Source organism: Haemorhous mexicanus, chromosome 11 (genome assembly GCF_027477595.1).
Source record: "Haemorhous mexicanus isolate bHaeMex1 chromosome 11, bHaeMex1.pri, whole genome shotgun sequence".
NCBI lineage: Eukaryota > Metazoa > Chordata > Aves > Passeriformes > Fringillidae > Haemorhous > Haemorhous mexicanus.
Window position 1 is genome coordinate 20,808,618 of NC_082351.1, and position 18,516 is coordinate 20,827,133.

General features: G+C 39.2%; 1 protein-coding gene across 3 annotated transcripts in view; it reads right to left on the reverse strand.

Moving 5' to 3' along the window:
• Positions 1-16,600, reverse strand: part of SHQ1 (SHQ1, H/ACA ribonucleoprotein assembly factor) — a 38,571-nt gene extending 21,971 nt beyond the window's left edge. For 2 of the 3 annotated variants that reach the window (XM_059856822.1, XM_059856824.1), the window contains exons 1-10: positions 16,541-16,600; positions 14,267-14,449; positions 13,745-13,809; positions 13,163-13,285; positions 12,237-12,379; positions 11,456-11,568; positions 9,449-9,576; positions 4,836-4,990; positions 3,527-3,580; positions 1,570-1,693 (exon numbers count right to left, since the gene is read on the reverse strand). In XM_059856822.1, the coding sequence (XP_059712805.1) occupies positions 1,570-1,693; positions 3,527-3,580; positions 4,836-4,990; positions 9,449-9,576; positions 11,456-11,568; positions 12,237-12,379; positions 13,163-13,285; positions 13,745-13,809; positions 14,267-14,409 (1,048 nt within the window). In that variant the 5' untranslated portion in view covers positions 14,410-14,449; positions 16,541-16,600. The other variant, XM_059856823.1, reaches the window with a different exon arrangement.
• Between the last annotated feature and the right edge of the window lie 1,916 nt (positions 16,601-18,516).

Below are 18,516 nucleotides of genomic sequence, written 5' to 3' on the forward strand. Positions count from 1 at the left end.
ACAGAAAAAACCCACTGGTTTTGGAAACCAAGTCAGCAAAGAAAACCCAAAACTCCAAATATAACTAATAACTTTTAAATTCTATCCCCATCAGTGCTCGTCAAACATCACTATTTTGACTAAAAAGAAGTGTGCTCTTTTACAAAGAAATGATGTGTGGAATTAAAATTTTGCTGATTTTTTCAGGTTCCAGCTGTCAAGCTGTCAGCCCAAACCATTTCCAACATCCACTCCTGTTACTCATCTGCCAAGTAACAATGTACATCAGTGAACATTACACTGATTCCCAACTAAAAATGTCTTTCTTCATAAATTCAAAGTTTTGGATTACAGTAGCTTGATGGGTCTCTAATGAGAGGATGCAAATCTTGCCAGACTTGAAACAGGGAATCCTGCATCAGGCAAACTATCAAATGTCTGCTTTCAGAACATGGGCCCATGATATTTAACAGTTTTTGCATAGTAACAGCTCTGCATTATAGTGATCAATAAATAAACTGCTTTTTATGTGCAGATGCTACTTCCTGATTCTTCAAAAAACCCCACTAGCTGTGTTTAAAAGCACAAATAAAAAAGCTTCCAATGTTTTAACAGGAAAGTCAGAGAAGGTGTCTGCAGATCACTGGATCTTTCTGGAGCTCCTTGCTGAGAGCTGACAGACAACAGCCTGAAACCTGAATTTTACAGACTCAGAAATCCAGTCCCCTTCCCACAGACTATTTCAAAATGAGGATAAAAAGTGACCCCAGCTCTGTATGTGCCATTTGATATGATAATCTGATTTTACACCATCGTGAAATTCTACCAGCTTTCATCCTGTGTATTTGGAAGGAAAGTTTAAGTCATATATCTCGATTTTTCATTCTTTTTCTCCACAGACCTCTATGTGTTTTTCCACACTTTCAAGGAGGTGCATTCATCTAAAGATAAACTGAACGTTGCTGTTATTGTCTCTTTTTAATGAAACAGTATTCTGAGACACAAGGAAAGAACTCTACAAATTTTTAAATTAAAATATCCTGGTAATAACTTACCCAGTCAGGCAATATCTCACTGGATCACTGAATGTTCACCACAATACCATTTTCCATTGTGACATTAAAATAAAAGCAAATTTCTTACCTCTGATGCACTATATCCTCCTCAGAAAAAGGCTGTCAGCACTGCATCACTGCAGTTTTGTTAACAAAATTTTCTTTTTCACACTTATGAACAGCAACATAAGGCAGTGCAGATAAGTGAGGAGGGACAGCATCCATCTTCCCCTTAAAACTTCACTCCCTGACTGTTTTAATGTCAATGGAATTTTCAATCAGCAACAGTTTTTGGCAGTAGTAAAGATTAATATTGCCATTTGTGTGGGTTTTTAATCCTGCAACTCACAAGCATTCAAAATAAACCACTGAAGCACTGCTTCTCAGTGATCCTTCTGTCCAAAAAATCAATCTAATGCTTTTCTCAAAGAAGTAACTCATGCTAAATAGAGAAGTTGCAGGGAACTTTAACAAGCCAAGGTATAAAGATGGTTTGTACAACTTCCAATCCCCAAAGGGATTGGAAAAGACTCACCCAGCTGCAGAATCATGACTGTGTCACTGAAGGCACGTGTCACCAGCTCAAAATGCCTGTACAGGGGATAGCACAGCACTCTTCTTCCAAAAGATACCAGGACATCATGGATGCTGGAGAAACTCTGTGTGCATCAGTGAAAAATCTGAATTAGTCCTTGTGCTTGTTTGTTTTCCTTTAAGGAAAAAATCCATAGCAGAATAGGAAAAAAAAAAAAAGGCACATTTTGATTTATTATGCCTCTAAAAATCTGTATTTGAATAGATATGGAAATGTAAATGTTAAATAGAAAGAAGACACTGCACACAGAGTTTGCATGGCAAGATAACAGAAGTTCTAGACATTTTAGTGGTTTGGGATTAAAAAAACCAAAGAGAACATGGGAATAAAACATCTCAGTCAAGACTTTGCCATCCTTTAGATTAAAGCAATAAATTACATCTGTCCCACATTATTACATATATTAAGGAGAAGCTATAAAAAGCCTTTTAAGAATAAAGGAAAATTAAATCCATATGATATTAACCAAATACATGTGTACATGTAAGATCTTTAAAAATGATACATGACTCTGCTTTTCATGAAAATTCTAGATATTCAAGACAGGGATAAATATACTTGCCTGGGGAGAACAGTTCATTGTCCTCCTTCATGAGTGAGGAACACCTCTAATTTACTCAGACCAGAGGCATTAAGGAGTTATTAAAGACTTTCTTAAAAGTGATTTCCCTTCCAGCTTTCATTTTTCAAGACAAAATGCTCCCTTTATTAATGAATTTAAAAAAAAATACCTATTTCATCTTGAACTCTCAATCTATTAAAATTAATAAAAGCACTTTGCTGACAGCCAGCACTTCTTTGCATTCTGTGACTACCTCAACCCATTGTTCACTTTAATGGATCATCAGCAAGCATTTAAATCATTTATGGTTTGTGATTGAATATTTAGAGGCTAAGGTGTGTTCGTGTCATGGCCAGCAAAATGGCAGTCAGCTCAAACAAACCAGAGCTGAGGCATTCTTTTTTGTACAGAATGATGAAAACTCCCAGCCCTAATGGTTGGTCTAACAGAGATAGTTATTAAGAGTTTGGTGCCAGGACTGGGAGTTTTCTAGGTGTGAAATACACTGTTGGCACAGGCTGCACAAGGACTGCTCTATCATAGGGTAAGCACATGCAGAAAACTCCTTCACTATGTTAGGACGTGGGTAAGGAAAAAAAAAAATAGTGAATTAAGACAGGGCATTTTTACTGTACTTCTTTGTAACCTGCTACTGCAGAACTCAAAATAAAACCTGTTGTCACAAGACAAGTTATAACTGAATATAACATTCAACACTAGTGGAAAAGATTGAAGGACCTGACCCAAAAATCCTGTCCAGTTTCAGTTTTGATGCTGCAAGGTGAGACTTGGTTCAGCAGACTCAGCTCAGAGCTGGGACAGGCCTTTCCACCTTCCTGCATTTTAAGAATTAATGATTTCAGGCCAGGTCCAGTCCATTCCTCCCCCAGCTCTGTAACAATTTCTTTGCCCAGGCCTGGGTGCTTCCAGTGAACAACCTGAACGTGGAGAGATGGAATTCAGGATTTCCTCTGATCTCTGCTGGTTCCAAAGGATGAGCAGCAACTCAAGCAGGGAGTGGCACTTGGACATGGTTTAATGGGGGACATGGTGATTGTGCTGGTAATGGTTGGACCTGAGGATCTCAAAGGTCTTTTCCAACATTTATTATTCCAAGAGTAAGGCTGAAAAGAAGGGGGCAGGTAAAGTAATACATGCCCAATAACTTCTGCAGCCCAGAAATCAATTTCTGGTACTATTAACAACAGGATACACTATTAATTAATTAATATCTTCAACACTGAAAGAGCAAATTTGGCACAGAAACACAAAACACCAAAAAAAACCCCAAGTAACCCAGCAAAAACACAACACAAGACTTGACTTTTACCTTACCTCCAGCCAGCACAATGCTGCACTCAGTTTCCTGATGTTCCAAGATGATTCAACCTGATTTGAAGAGAAGACCGTAAAACAAGTATTATCTAATCCAACACTGCTGGCAAACTATAAGATAACATTCTGGCAGCAATTTAAGAACCTTCGTGAATAAGAAGCAGTAATTACATTATGTGCATTGAAATGGCCACAGGACAGCATTAAAAATTATATTGCAATGCAGATGTTGAATAACTGAGTTGCTTCCCATAGTAGGATGATCCAGTCTACGCACAAAAATCTTTAAAATATAACAGCAATACACAGAGAAATGGTATTTTAGTGGAATTCTGTCCCTTTGCACAAAGCAACAGAGACTTGAATCAACAAAAGCCAAGCTCAAATGCCTTGTTTCATGGAAACAGCTCAAGACTTTTGGCTTGCAGAGAGGGTCCTGAAGCCAGCAGTACATGTAAAATGTCATTATTCTTAATATGTGACAGATTCATAGCATTTGAGTGGAAGTGTGGTCCAGTGGGATGATTGGGGCAAAAAGCCAGAAAGCCTTGATCTATAATCCTGGCTCTAGTAAAGCTTTGTGTGGCCCGAATGTCTTGGTTTTCCTATTAAATAGGAATAAAAAAAAAGGGCAGGGGAGAAAGGAGAAAAAACCCCAGTGTTTTCTACACACATCATACAGTTACTGCAAAACCAATAAAGAATTGCACAACTGTGGTCCTGACAGATTTGCAGTTCTGTGCAGCTCTAACATGCAGCACAACCACAGTCCCAGATTACTCTGGTGAACCAGCAGGTCTGGACATTTTGCTTGTCATTCTACAGTCCATGCCCTGCATGTCAGCCTGATTAAGCCAGAATGGCTTTGATTACATGTGCCAATATTTTGCTTAAAAGCATTGAGAACACATCTCCTCGGTTCATATCAGCTCAGGAGATGTGAGGCACAGAGTTGTATCCGGGAAGCAATTCCAAGAGGGCAAGGTATCCACACAGAACAAAAAAGAACAATTACTTGTTAGATTTGCCTAAACCAAGAAACACAAATCAGAACTACAAAGAATTGTCTGCAATCTCCTGCTACTCCACATCTCTCCTATTCCAATGCTGCTGCAGAAGAACACAAAAAATCCTACTGATCCCCATGTGCACCAAATCTAGAGATATAGTGTCTTTCATTTTAACTTCATCATGTAAGTTTAATGCCTGGGAATAAGTTCATGTTGAAAGGTAAGTTCCCTAAATGGCAGTACAGCGTCCTGCACCAAGTTCCTAAAACATGTTCTATTTTTTACTTTTATTAACTTACATTCTTGTCCCCTTCATTGACACGGATCTCGTAGCAATATGCCAGAAGAATATCAATTAATCCAAGATATACGTGGCGACGGCTCCTTTTATCCAGAAGAAAAGATTTATTTGTGAACTTCCTCATCTGCTCTCTCTCTTCCTCAGAGAAGACAACTATAAAAAGTAAAAGGATAATTGATTATGAATTTAAAGCTGGCACATTCCCTTTAATAGGTGGTAATACTACCTCAACAGTGTCTTTAAAAAGGAGCAGGTAACTAATCACAAGAAAAAGCCTAAATCACTCTCACTTTCCTTTTTAACTTTTATTAAGCTCTGGTATATTCATTTCAATGTCAAGCTCCAGCACTGCACTGCATGTACACACTGATGATTTTGAACCTCCCCAGGTGCCAAGGGTTTCTGTGGATGCCTGGATATCTTATACAGGGATAAATGCACAATCAGGGTCCAAGTAAAATGAGGATCTTAAGCCCACATTGTATGGGAAAAAAATCCAGAGGCAAGTGACAATTTAGAAAGAGTATGGCAGTTCTAACTCTGTTTTTTCTGTTCAGGCTAAGAAGGTCAGTATCGCCACTATAGATGATGTATCTCTATTCTATCAGTAAATTTCTTTGTAAGTTGATTCTCCAGTATAAACATGAACCACACTTCATTTTTAAACACCAAAGAAACTCCCAATGAAATTAATGAAATATAGCAGTAAAGTTTTCTTCCTTCAAAATTCAAACTCTGAAGCATCATAACATCTACAACTGGACCATAAACACAGAAATTCCAGGTCTATTACATAACAGCAAACAAGATGCAGACAAGACAATTCCCAAAAGTAAATGTCACAAGATGCTCCTTAAGTTGCTGTGAAGCACCAGGTGCTCTAAATAAAATATCTTTCTCTGAGAAAATACTTTAATGCTGAAAAAAAATTATATCAATTGCCTGAAGTTTTTGAAAATTAATTATCCAAGCCTGAAACTCATTATTAACATGTCCAAACCACCACCTACTTTGTTTTCCCTGTACTTCCAAGTACATGGTGTGAAATTACCAGAACAATTAAAATTGTAATTGCATTTCTGCTGTACTAAGCCTGTACACTTTTGTACACTTACACTGCCAAGTTTTAGCTAACAATCTGTACCAAAATCAGTATTAATCTGATGCAAAGCAGCACTTGCTGCTACTTATCAAGTAAACTAAATTGGCAAGTTTTTTGTAACTTTGATTTAAAATTGTTTTGTGTATTTGCCAGTGGCAAAACCATGCCAGAATATAAATGTGTGTTAATATACCCACATCTAAAGGAGTCAGACATTCATCTCACCAAGTTTCTGACAGATGAGACTGCAGACATTACCTTTACATTTTAATCACCTCTTTTACTTGTTTTAAGCTGGCCATTCCTCATGTTAAAAAAGAAGATACTTCAAATTGTCCTCCAGTAGCAGTGTCAGTGAAGCAGAGTTTAATCTCTGAGGGGAGGATGAGGTCTGACAGCCAGAGGGTGTTTTGTTACAGCCCCACTGCTATTTTACACTGTGATAACACCACTTAAATCACTGGGAGATCTGTATCTGCAGACTACTATGACACTTCCAGCTCTAAATGTGTTAGGGGCACTTAGATAAAATGTGCTGGACCCACACAGAGAGCTGACTCAGTGGTCAGTCAGGAAAGTACAGCTCAGGCAGCACCTCTGATAATCTGCTGGTGAGAGCAGAGCCTCAGTTTATGATCCTGTCAAGCCAAGTCTTGAATCCCACAGCTCTCCCAAAGGGAAAGAACTGAGCAGAACCGACCCCTCCTCGTTTTGTTTTCTTTAAATTGAAATATTATGTTACAATGTTAAGGTTTTTAAATGTGTGCCTCTACCCCTGTGGGTTAAGGAATCAGCAACATCAGATGAAGGAGAAGAACAGTCAGCAGAGAGCAGGTTAGTCAGAATGAAGTTAGTTATTGATATTTACCTTGCCTTTAAAACCTTAAATACTTTACAGTGGAGCCTAATCATTAGGAGTTTTGCATGAATAAAAAGCAGAATTTCCTCTCATAACACAAACTGCTCTGCAGCAGAGCCAGGAAGGAACACAAGATGCAAAGCTCTGAAAACTGAGCAAAGCAGGTAGACAGAAATTTGATAAAAAAAGAAAAGTAATCCATCTTAAACTTATGAATCCACCACTAATGGCATATGTTTGAGCCAAGCCTTACTGAAAGGTGGAACTTTGAGAGGAAATTGCTTCTCTTTCTATAAAGAAATAAAGAGAACAGTCACTGTAAGCATGAGAGGTTACCCTGAACAAAATAAGATATCCTTGGAGCATATAAATGTTAGATTAAATACATATGTCAGCCTGAGCCTTTGAAGATTATTGTGTTGCCTAAAGAGGAGTTTTTTACAGTAGTGCAATTGGAAGTAGAATAAAAATGAACTTTTAACCAAGCTGAATGTGACTGCTGGAAAATACAAACCCTTTCATCTGGAATCTGCAGAAGCAAGACACTAATGTAAACTTCAGCAGCAGCAGCAAGGAAGCTTTCCAAAAATGTTATCCCCTCATGGGAAAGGCTGTGTAATTAATAAGGCTTTATGGAGTATTACTTGACTTGAATGAGGCATTGTCAGTGTGAAAAAGAGAATGCACAGTAAGATGTACAAAAAGGACAAAAGAAAAAAAGACACTTGGGATAAGGAAAAATTTTTAAAAGGCAAAATACACAAACCATGCACACAAGCTGGAGAAGAAGTAAAAAGGTCAAATAAAAATAGATTCAAAGTAAGGACAAAGAGAGATGAAAACTTTAAATGTTAATGAGAAGAGATGAACCAAAAAGAGAAAAAAATTTAGTAATGAGACATTAGAAGAACCTGATGATGTAAAAACAAAGAGAAAATAACCAGGGATAAATATAAGAGCAGTAATCAACCAAAGAAAATCTTCAGTTAATTGCAATGTCATGCAAAAAATAAAAAAGGCCATCTGTACTTCTAATTATTTCTTGCAGCCAAAGACATTATAAAGACAAAAGTAATCAAGATTTTGGTTCCAAGAAACCAATGAAGATAACTGAAAAGACATCAATCTAAGTCTGGAAAAGGAAGAAAAAAATATTCTCTTTATTCAGTGTTTCTGAAAAAGAAAATAAGTTTTTAAAGAATCTGCTAATTTTTATGTCTCTTTCCCACCATAAACTCACTTCTGCATTTAACCTGAGGAGCAACATGTCTTTATTCAAAACCAAATCCTTCCTTCCCACAGGACAGACAGGAATTGCTGATTAACTGCACCATTCCTTTGCCTGGGCACAGCAATACAAACCCCAGGGGACACATCCTGCTGATGGCCAGATCCCAGGTGGAACAGCCTGGAGCCACCTCCTGCCCTTCTGCATTCCCACTCACAGGAGACCTTCAAGTAGAACCTGCACTCCCTCTCATGGTGGTTTCCTTCACCACAGCTCACTCAGGGTTAGGAACCTCCACTGATTTCAGTCACTTACTCAAACACCACAAATGTTACCAAAACTGAGGTTTCTCCAAGGAAAAGGGTGGGTTTGTTGGCATTGACATCACCCAAACTCCAGACTGCCTCTTTTGTTACTTAAATTTCCTCAAGATTCACAAAACAGTATGAACCCCTCCACTCAGCCCCATGAAAGTGAGATTTTTTTTTTTTTGATAATTCTTATTAAATAGATATCTGTTATTACAAATGGTTTGGAGCAAAGATGATCCTTTATCAAGTCCCTTGTCTGTGTAATTTCCATTAGCAGCCTTGCCAGCCTTTTGAGGAGGTTTTCTGGTTTTGACCCTAAAACCCAACAACAGACCTGTTTTTCCTCAGTACCTCAATTTGGAGAAACATTCCTTATCAATAAAATCATCCAGCAACTCTTGATTTTAATTATATTCCTTAAGCCAAGCAAACAGGAATAGTGTTTCATTTACTAAGGAGTGAATGGATAAAAACAAACAAAGGAAGCCCTCATTACTGTATTCTCAAGCCTCTTGTACCTTTGTCCACTGCTTTTTAAATCAAGTGTTTATGATGGACATAATTAACAATTTCAGAGGCTGAAAAGACACCAGGAATGAAGATCAGATTACATTCACAGTAAAATACACAACATCTATCCAAATTCTATTTTTCTCCCAGAGAAAATGGGGAAGGGCAGGTATTATCAAAGCACTGAGAACCCCTGGTGAAGGGATTATCATCATCTGCTTTAGGAATATCAGATTTTCATACAACATAGGAAATGAACAAAGAACAATAGAAGAAAATGCTCAATAGTAACTTGCAGTGCTCTCTGTAATCACTGTGTGCAGGGAGGCAGCCTCAGATATCTGTTAGCAGTGCTCCCACAAGGTCACTACTCACCCTGGAAACATCCCTTTAGGTTTCTAAATGGACTCAGTTTTCTTTGAAAAAAGGTCTCTGAGACCCATAAAGTAATGCAATAAAGTAATAAATATTAAATGTAAAAGAGCAATAAATTTCCTTTAAGAACAATAAGCTATAACATGGCATCACAGCAATTATCATTCAAGCAACAGATGTGTGTGTGTGTATATATATATATATTTTTATATATGCATATTCTCACCAAATGCAGGACTGTCATGTTCCTGATGACTTTCTCCCTGCAAGGCTGTCATCTTTTTATGAGCATCAATCCACCAGGGTTTGTACTTTAAAAGATGCTTAATAGCTTCATCTTCAAAAAAATCAGCTCTAGGGAAAATAAAAAGAACTTTCATATGCTATTTATTTCAATTCATATTATATGTGGGTACATATTAACAGATCCATAGAATACATCTCACTTGGCTCCAGGTTATTTTCCATGTTAGAAATATGTTCTTTGACTTTAAACCAGAAAAAAAAATTATATAAAAACCCCCAATATTCTCCTATCTTTTAGTATTCCTTCCTTACCTCCTCCACCTTTCCTGAGCCCCCAAAAGCCCAGGGAATTAATGAGCTTGCAGCATCACATGAAGCTGAACCAACCTGATTTGTTCTGAATGCAGCTAAAGAAAAACACTCCAGAGGCTTCTCAGACAAATCATTTTGTTGGGTAGCTCCCCCACTTAAGAGCCAGGGAATTTTTTGGGAGGAAGTCACGCAGCTGAAGGGTAAAGGTGAAGCAGGGATGGGGATGGACTTAAGCAAGGACATGCAGCAGCAAGGTGGAAAAAGAAGAGTTGTACATGAACTCCGGAAGAGAGATCACCACCATCTCAGCACAAAGCCACTGTGGTAAAAATCTCAATCTAGTAATTCTGGGAGGATTTATCCTAAAGGATTCAAGTTCTAAGACTCCTCTTACCATCTGAGCTTTTTCTTCAAGCCAAACAATTGTATAAATACTGAGAATTGAAAAAAACCCACAGGAAATTTCTCAATACCTTCTTCATCCCCACACAAAACCTGAACAGAGAATGCAACCTGCTTCCCTCTCACACTGACAGATTTTTTTTGTTGCCTCCCTTCAATGTCAAAGCAACTTATCAGCCAGGGTACACTTTCCTCAAGGTCACCAGAACAGTTGTTTGCCCCCATTTCTACCAGAGCTTCTGTTCTGCTCAGGAAAACAATTTTTGTTGAAGGAAGGCTGGTATCATCTGTTCTGAAACAACCAAGACACAGCCATTAAACTAAATGGTGTAGCTCTACCAGGCCAGAACACAGAGTCTAAAATTGAAACCTGAAATTACTGCAATTTGCATCCCATTAGAGGTTAGGAACTACTTCAGTTCTAGTGAAGTGTAGCTCAGCAAAGCTCCTCTGTTTTTTGTGTGTTACAGGAAGACGTGAGGAAGCCTCTGAAATACCCAACTGCAGAAAAATTCCAGGTTTGCAAAGCTAGCTTCTGAAACAACCCAAAATGGGTTAAGCCTTCCTGTGCCCACAAAACACACCACAGTACTAATTCTCCCCACTAGCATTTACCCACTTCTCCCACCAGATCCATCTTGCAGGAATCAATTATATTAATAAGTCTCATGGCTTTCATTTATTTTACTTATCTGAATCTAACTTGACCTGAAATGCTCCAACCTGAAAGGCACAAAGAATCATTTTCACCTTGCTACATGGAATGAAGCATAAAGGAAACAAAGTTTTAGTCTGGATATTTAGTTCATTCTGCTGTAAAACAAGTTTCACATGATGAAGGCAAAAAACAAAGTAGCCAAGACAAAATTTCATAGCTTCACAACTCAAATTCCCCTCTCTTAGACAAGTGTGGCTTATTAATCCTTCTTTCACAAGGTGAAAACAAAGTTCTGATTTTGTCAACCCAAGATGCCAGCAGAGAGTGGCTGCTCAGCTGCTGAAGAGATGAAGTTTATGAAACAAGGTTCTGCAACAGCTGACAGCAGCTCCCCTTAAACACAGAGTAATTAAACAGTTGAGTAACCCTAAAACAAATGAGCAATGTTTTGTGTCAGTGTCATACTAAAAATACCCACTAAGGCCTGCTCTGATGAGACAAAACCAGACCAAAAGTTAAAGCTGCTCTTTCCAAAATCGATCTTAAATCCAGTAATTTGTGAGAGGGGAATGTGTTTCAGAGGTACCTGGCCAGGTGAAGTTAATCAGTACTCACAGGTAATGATCAGGCTCAAACTTGGCAGCCTCAGCTGCCAAACGCCTCCTCCTACGTTCCTCTGCAGGAGTTTGGTCTGGATCCTTAATGTCAATAACATCACTGAGCTCATCCTGCAAATGGCACAAAATTATAGAACCAAGCCTCTGGTATGGCACACAAGATTTATTCAGGAAGAATTTAAGAAGGATGCTTATCAGCACTGAAATCCCTAGAAAAGCTCCAATCTCCAAATTCAGGCTCCACTATGCAAATAAAACATCAAAATTCCAAGGAATGTAATTATTTGAAGCTCCTTAGAACTCATTATATTATCAGTCTATTCAGGCCATTTTATCATAAGGCAGGGAGGTTATTTTACATTATGATAAATTTGCAATGTTAAACAAAAGAAGACAACCCCAACAAAGACAAGAAAAGAATCACACACCATTTGTGACTTTTGAGAACACTCTCACTCTCTGAAGTGGCTGTACAATAATTAATAGGCAATTGCAGTGCCCTTTTAAACATCATTAGGTAGTTATTTGCCATCCCATTTCCTGATGGGAAATTTCTTCACAAATTTCATGGTAATAAAGCAGCATGCATGTCCAAACAATGTAAATCCTTTATTCATAAACAGCAATCCTGCTGCAAGCCCTGTGAATGCTGTAATTCATACAATAGTAAGTGACATAACTGAGTTGCACTTTTCAGAAGTTGTTGTCTTGTGGGCAAGGAAGCCTACACAGCAAGTTATCCAGGACTTCTGGGACAGGAGAAGACAAAATGCACTCACCTGCAGCCTCTGGAACACCCCTGAGCGCAAATTCCCAAATCCATAGGGGTGCTGCAGTGGTGGAGGGCTTTCTTCATAAGGAATCTGTTCCATTTCCCAGTCAAATTCTTCTTCATTCTCTTCAGACAGTTCAGCAGAGGCAGCTGTATCAACAGCATGGTCAGAAAAAGAAAAGGATTACACAGAAAAATACATGCTATTTCCTTGAAAGGTTTATTGTGCTACTGGTGTTTGCCTTCCTTATTTTACTGAATCTTTTAAGAAATCTCACTCAACACTGAGTCATACAGACCTGTGACCCACAAGTCCTGCTTCAAACTCCCCAACTTTCAAAAATGACCATCAGGAACACTAAATTTTAAATGCACTCCCTCAGACTGCAATACATCTGCCACTGAATTCAATAAGACCAGCATCTGATCGTAGGAAAACCCTGACAGAACCTAAGTGATGTTATCAATCATTTAAGGCAGGAATTCAAAAAATCAGACAGCCAAACATTTTTGTCTGTTAAATACTGATGTTAAGAAAGACATGCACTAGAACCTGTAGTTCTAATTAGCTCTCACTTGAGCTAATAGTCCAATTGTAGTTTGTAGAAAGCAGAAGACTCAACTGTGTGTGTGTTCTACAGCCACTAGAGGGGTACAAAGCCCTGCAGAGCATTAGCATTTTTTAAAGCACATTTTAAGCATATTTTGGAAAGATTTAAACATAACCAAACCCCTAAAGTTGACATGTGCATGATCTGCAGCATATTTATTTCTGCTCTTATCCAAACTTCTATTTATTCACATCTTTCTCACATCATGGACTAGTCAATAATAAAAATATTGCACTTTTCTACATGTATCACTCTATAGATCTATAACTGTTTCATTACACATATGTATCATCCTGTATAAACAAGATTGATTTTGTCATACCCATCTCTTCTACCAAAGGTTTTGCTGATCTTGATTTCTTTGGTGCTAAAAGAGATGTCAGCATGTCCAGCCCCTCAAAATATTGGCCAGGAACCTCCTTGGGCAACTGAATTGTAAAAGTACCTTAAAAGAAAGTAGGAATATAATTATTGTATTAAAATATCTGAGACAGGCACATGTGCATTCTTCCTCTATGAGAAAGGCTCAGAGGAAGTAGGACACATGCAGGTAACATTTTATTTTTCATTGATCCCTGTGCATGTTTTTAACCTTATTTCAAAATAATTCAGGATTTTAATGCTAAAACATGAAAGAGAATATTTAACTACTTGAAGTCTCCTGACTTACATTGTATAAACACAGACAGAAGAAAGCAAGCTTTATTTAATTTTTAATCCTTACACCAAACAATCCACAGAAGCTACATTCACCAATCTGATTATTGTCTTAAGTCATGTAATAAAGCTTCTTCAAGCAACAAATTTATTGCTTTATCTCTTTTTTTTTTCTTTTTTTTTTTGGTTTTGTTTTAAAACATACATTTCTGAAAATAGCAACATTTTTTGACACAGATACCAATACCTTCATCTGTATTGTAAGACGCTTTTTCTCTGCCATCCTCTACAATTCTTCCAGGAAGTGTCAATCTGCAGGCAAAAAATGAGATGCCTCACTGAAAGCCTGACTAATTCTGCAAGTTAATGTCTCAGCCTATAAAAATGTAAGGCACATTCCAAAAGCAGCACAAAGGACTTAGCTACACTCCTCTTTGCAGTAATGCAATCCATGCAGTTCAGTCCCCCTGGATTCCTCCCAGGAAAAGACACACTCTACAAAATTTACACCCAGAGAGCTGTCTCGCCATTTACAATTAAAAAGCCATTGTACAGTAAATTTAGAACAGTATTTCTTTCAACTCCCTTTAACATGATTTAATGTCTAGGAACAAAGAGGCCAGATCCAAAAAAACAAATCTTTGCATGAACTGAGCTGTCTGTAGTCAACAGAATAAAAGCTGCAGATGAAGAACATTCTGAAGGAACCAAAATTAAGTTCATTTCCTACTGTGAAGATCAATTTCTGAAAACTTTTTCCACTACTTGCCTGAGAAAGTATGGCTTAGCATAAAATTTGAAATCTTCCCCTTCGAAGTAAATGTCAAACTCTGAAGCTCTGGCATAAGGCACTCTGATTTTTACTGTAAGGAAATCCAGGTCCTGGGTCAGTTCAAAAGCTGGAGTTATCATGATGAATCCAGCAGGAAAAGCAAACACTGCTTGTGTGGCCCTGCAGAAACAGGAAAAGAAGAAAAGGATGACTGTGGTTTCCAATTTGAGAGAGCTAGTGCTGTCTCTCCAAAATTCTGTAAGAACATTTCAGATTCCACATTAATTATCATCCATGTGCTCAAGAAGAAAACACTGACGACAACAGCAACAGCATAAAAGTGTCAAAAACATGAAGGAACCACCTCTCTGCACATTAATGAAACAACTGAACATAGAGCTGGAGTACAGGAAAGCACCTGTTACATGCCATGGGAAAAACACACTAAAATTGAGTCCAAAAACTTTTCAGCTCCTTGTAACTGTTACTTATAATTTCACACAGAGCAGATCTTAGACCTTTACAGTTCTCTAGTGAACTGAACACAAACCACTATTAAAAAATCCTAAAAACAAGTAATTGTTCCAAAAAATAGAGCTGTTTTGTAATTCACACGCATATTGGCCAGAATATGAGCAACAGATTCATGGTAACATCCCTCAGAACCATATGTATGTATACACACTGGCATATGTACATATTTAGCCCAAGAAAAAGAATTTATATATTGCTATTTACCTAATAGACAATTGCCTGACCTTTCAATAGCTTCTTATCTCAGGTTTAATTTAGAACCCAGTTATGGATTGCTTGGGGATTTTTTTTTGTTTTTTTTGGAAGGTGTGTTTACAAAAGGTCACACACTTTGAAAACCAGCTTTTTAAACTAAAACTATTTTAAATATTTAAACAAATAAAACCAGAATAGAACTATTATTTGGGAAATAACTACTTTTCACTTACTTTCAGTTACCTTACTAAACATATCCCCATTCTGACGATTCTGTGAACAGCCAGAAATCATTAACAATTAATGAGGCTAAATTAACAGAGCATCCTTTTTCTCATATGGGTAATTAGCCTTGTTTACCACTTAAAAAAAATATTAAAAGTTCCCATTTTACCGTATCACCTGATTTCAGGGTTAACATTTCCATCCATTCCAGGCTGAGAAGCTGCCAGGTGTTCTATGGAATTGTATCTAAATAGGAAACACCTGGCCTGTAGAACACCTACACCTGCACACCAGATGCACTTTCCTGTGGATTTTCTTCTTCTCTCATGACCACAAGCATGGCTAAGAGGTACCAAAACCAGCTCATTTGGACTCTTCAGGGATGACTTGCCAGTGTGCATTTTTATTTTCCCCAGTCAGAGGTCCATAAATAAACAGCAGCCCCAAAGCCAGGCCCAGCTCTCCTTGCCCTGCGCTCCTGCTGCACTTGGAGCATCCCTGGCCCAAATTAATCACCCCAAACCGCTCTTGGGGGGGTTCTACACAAACTCCTGATATCTCCCAGCTGAGGACACAACACTCAAACCGGAGGTATCCCAAATAATCACACCTCCCAGCCTCTCCTGTGTACTAGGGCAAGGCAGAGGGAGCAGGGCAGGGTCAGGGATGGAGCATGCGAGGCCCGGCGGTAAAACACAGAACTGCTCGGCTTGGGGGGGCCTGGGGACCTCTCCAAGGCAGGGTCACCTGGAGCAGGTGACACAGGAACCCCCGGGGGGCTTGGAATGTCCTCAGAGAGGGAGACTCCACGCTGCCCGGGCAGCCTGCTCAGTGCTCGGCCACTCGCCATGCCAAAGTTCTTCCTCACGTTGAGACGAAACTTTTTGTGTTTTATTTTACGGGCGCTGCTCCCCGTCCTGTCGCTGGGCACCCCTGAACAGAGTCTGGTCGCGTGCTCTGACACCTCTTGGCGGTATTTATGTACATTAATCTCATTTCTCCCTTCTCCAGCCTAACCAGGCCCAGCTGCCGCAGTCTCTCCCCATCAGAGAGATGCTGCAGACCCCTCAACACCTTTGCTCCCTCCGCTGGACCCTCTCCGTATCTCTCCTGCACTCAGGAGCCCAGAACTGAACACAGCCCCCCGCCGGTGCCGTCACACCGGGCCACGCGCCGACCTGCGGCCGTACCCTCCCTCAGCCACGCAGCAGCGGGCCCTGCAAAGGGACAGAGCCCTCGGGGAAGGCGGCTGGTAGCGGGAGAATCCCGGGAATAGCGCCGGCAAGAGACCCGGCCGTGCCCGCCCGCGTCACTCACTGAGCTCCACGCCGTTCCTGCCGCCGCTTCCCGCGCCCGCCCGCACCGGGGTGGAGCCGCGCATCCGCACTCGGGCGGGCCTGCCCCGTTACAGGCGGTCCCCTCATGGCCGCCCCTCAGCGCCTCCCGCCCCGCCCTGCGGGCTCTGCCGCGGTGCTCGGTGTTTGTGGCTCTGCTCCTTTACGCGAAACGTGCAGAAATACAAACATCTGTTGTTAATTCTTACTGCCTGTTAATTTGATGAAGTTTCCTGATGTTTGCAAGAGTTGTTGGAAAGGGAGTGATTAGCAGCCAGTACGGATGTGGGCAATGTGGCTGTGTAAAGCTAGGTCACTTAGGGTGAAAATCATAATCCGTTGTCTGGACAAATGAAAAGAATGAATTCTTACCTGGTATTGCGAAAAAACATCGTACACAGACTGAGCATATTTTGTTTCAGCAGCTGCTTTTCATAAAAAAGTGTGGAAATTGAACTCGAGTGTGGAAATTGAACTCGAGTGTGTTGGGGAGGTGGTTTGTTTCTTTTCTGTGATACCACTGGTTAATCCAGTACTAATTCCTGTGGACAAATGTGCTATTTCTGTTATGTGTACACTCCTCTGCCTTCTCCTTTGCTGCAGATAAGGTAGAAGATGAGTAAACAGAAGAGTGACCCCAAGAGCACTGTCAGAGGAGGAATTCCCAATTACATAAAGCTCTTCTAAGCTACTGCATTAATGCAAACACTGTCAGGGTGAACAGGGGACAGATCCTGATGGATCAAAACATGCAGTAGGAAGAAGAACAAGAAGATCCAAGAGCAGAAAAGTGGTTTTCAAAGCTGTAATTTATTAAATATATCACCTAATGTAGAATTAATCTAAATTTTCTGCCTTTGGACCATGAGAGGTATTCTGGTTCTAGATAATTCTCTACATTTTAAAATGCTGCTGACTGTCTTACTGCCCCTCTGAAATGCATTCAAGTATTTTTTCCTGGAGGGAAAAAGCATAATTATGTAGCCTCTCTTAATAAAGTTTTCTTTAAAAAAAAAAAAGTAGACAAACAATCCTGCACACTGGAAATCCACTGAATATGTACTGAACTGAGCCAGAAGTTCAAGTACTGCACAAAAATTAAATAATTTGTTTCAAAATAGATAGTTCTCCCCACTGGTTTAAAATTGATGGATGGTTTTAATATTCAGCCTAAACGTCCTTGTGTCCCAGTTTGTCACATGCAGAAATTGAAGATGCATGGCATATAAAAAGCTTTTTTTCATGTTAAGAAGTTAATGATATCTAATTTCAGATGCTGTGCTGACTTGTTTTGGACCAAGGCCTCAGTCATGTCCTCAGAAACTTTTGATGCATTTTGCAGAGAACTTCAGCACTAATTAACTTTTAGACCTTAGAAAGTAATCTGCAATAAGTATATTGGACAGAAAGATGGATTATGAACCAGTAGGCACCATCTTCTCTGGATCAGTTCAAATTTGCAGGACAAGCCTGTGAAAGATAAAGAAGTTTCATCTAAGAATTTTTTCTTGTCTCGCTGACACTTTCCAAGACTGCCTCAGAATCATTTTTTAGAGCCTAAGAACTCCCAGCCTGTTTTTTTTTTTTTGGTTTTTTGTGCTAATACTTTCCTTGTAACAGAACTATTTATGTATTGATTTTAGTGAAGAAAGTGGTACATTAGCCATTCTGCTTTTCCATCCAAATAAAGGATGAAATAGCATATCTAAGGAATGAATATTGCTTTCTTCTGTAAAATACACACCGAATTTTTTTAAAGCTGCAATGAAAAAGTTTTATTTGGAAATGTACAAAGACTACATCTATTAGTGCATCTTTCTGATGAAGGGAGTTTGGCTGGTATAAATTTAATGGAGAACAGAAGAATTAAAATGCATTAGCTACAATGTGTTGGGCAAGTAATTAGGACAACTTGCTAAGTTTTTTGAGAAACAGAAACATAAAGCTTTGCAATTTATG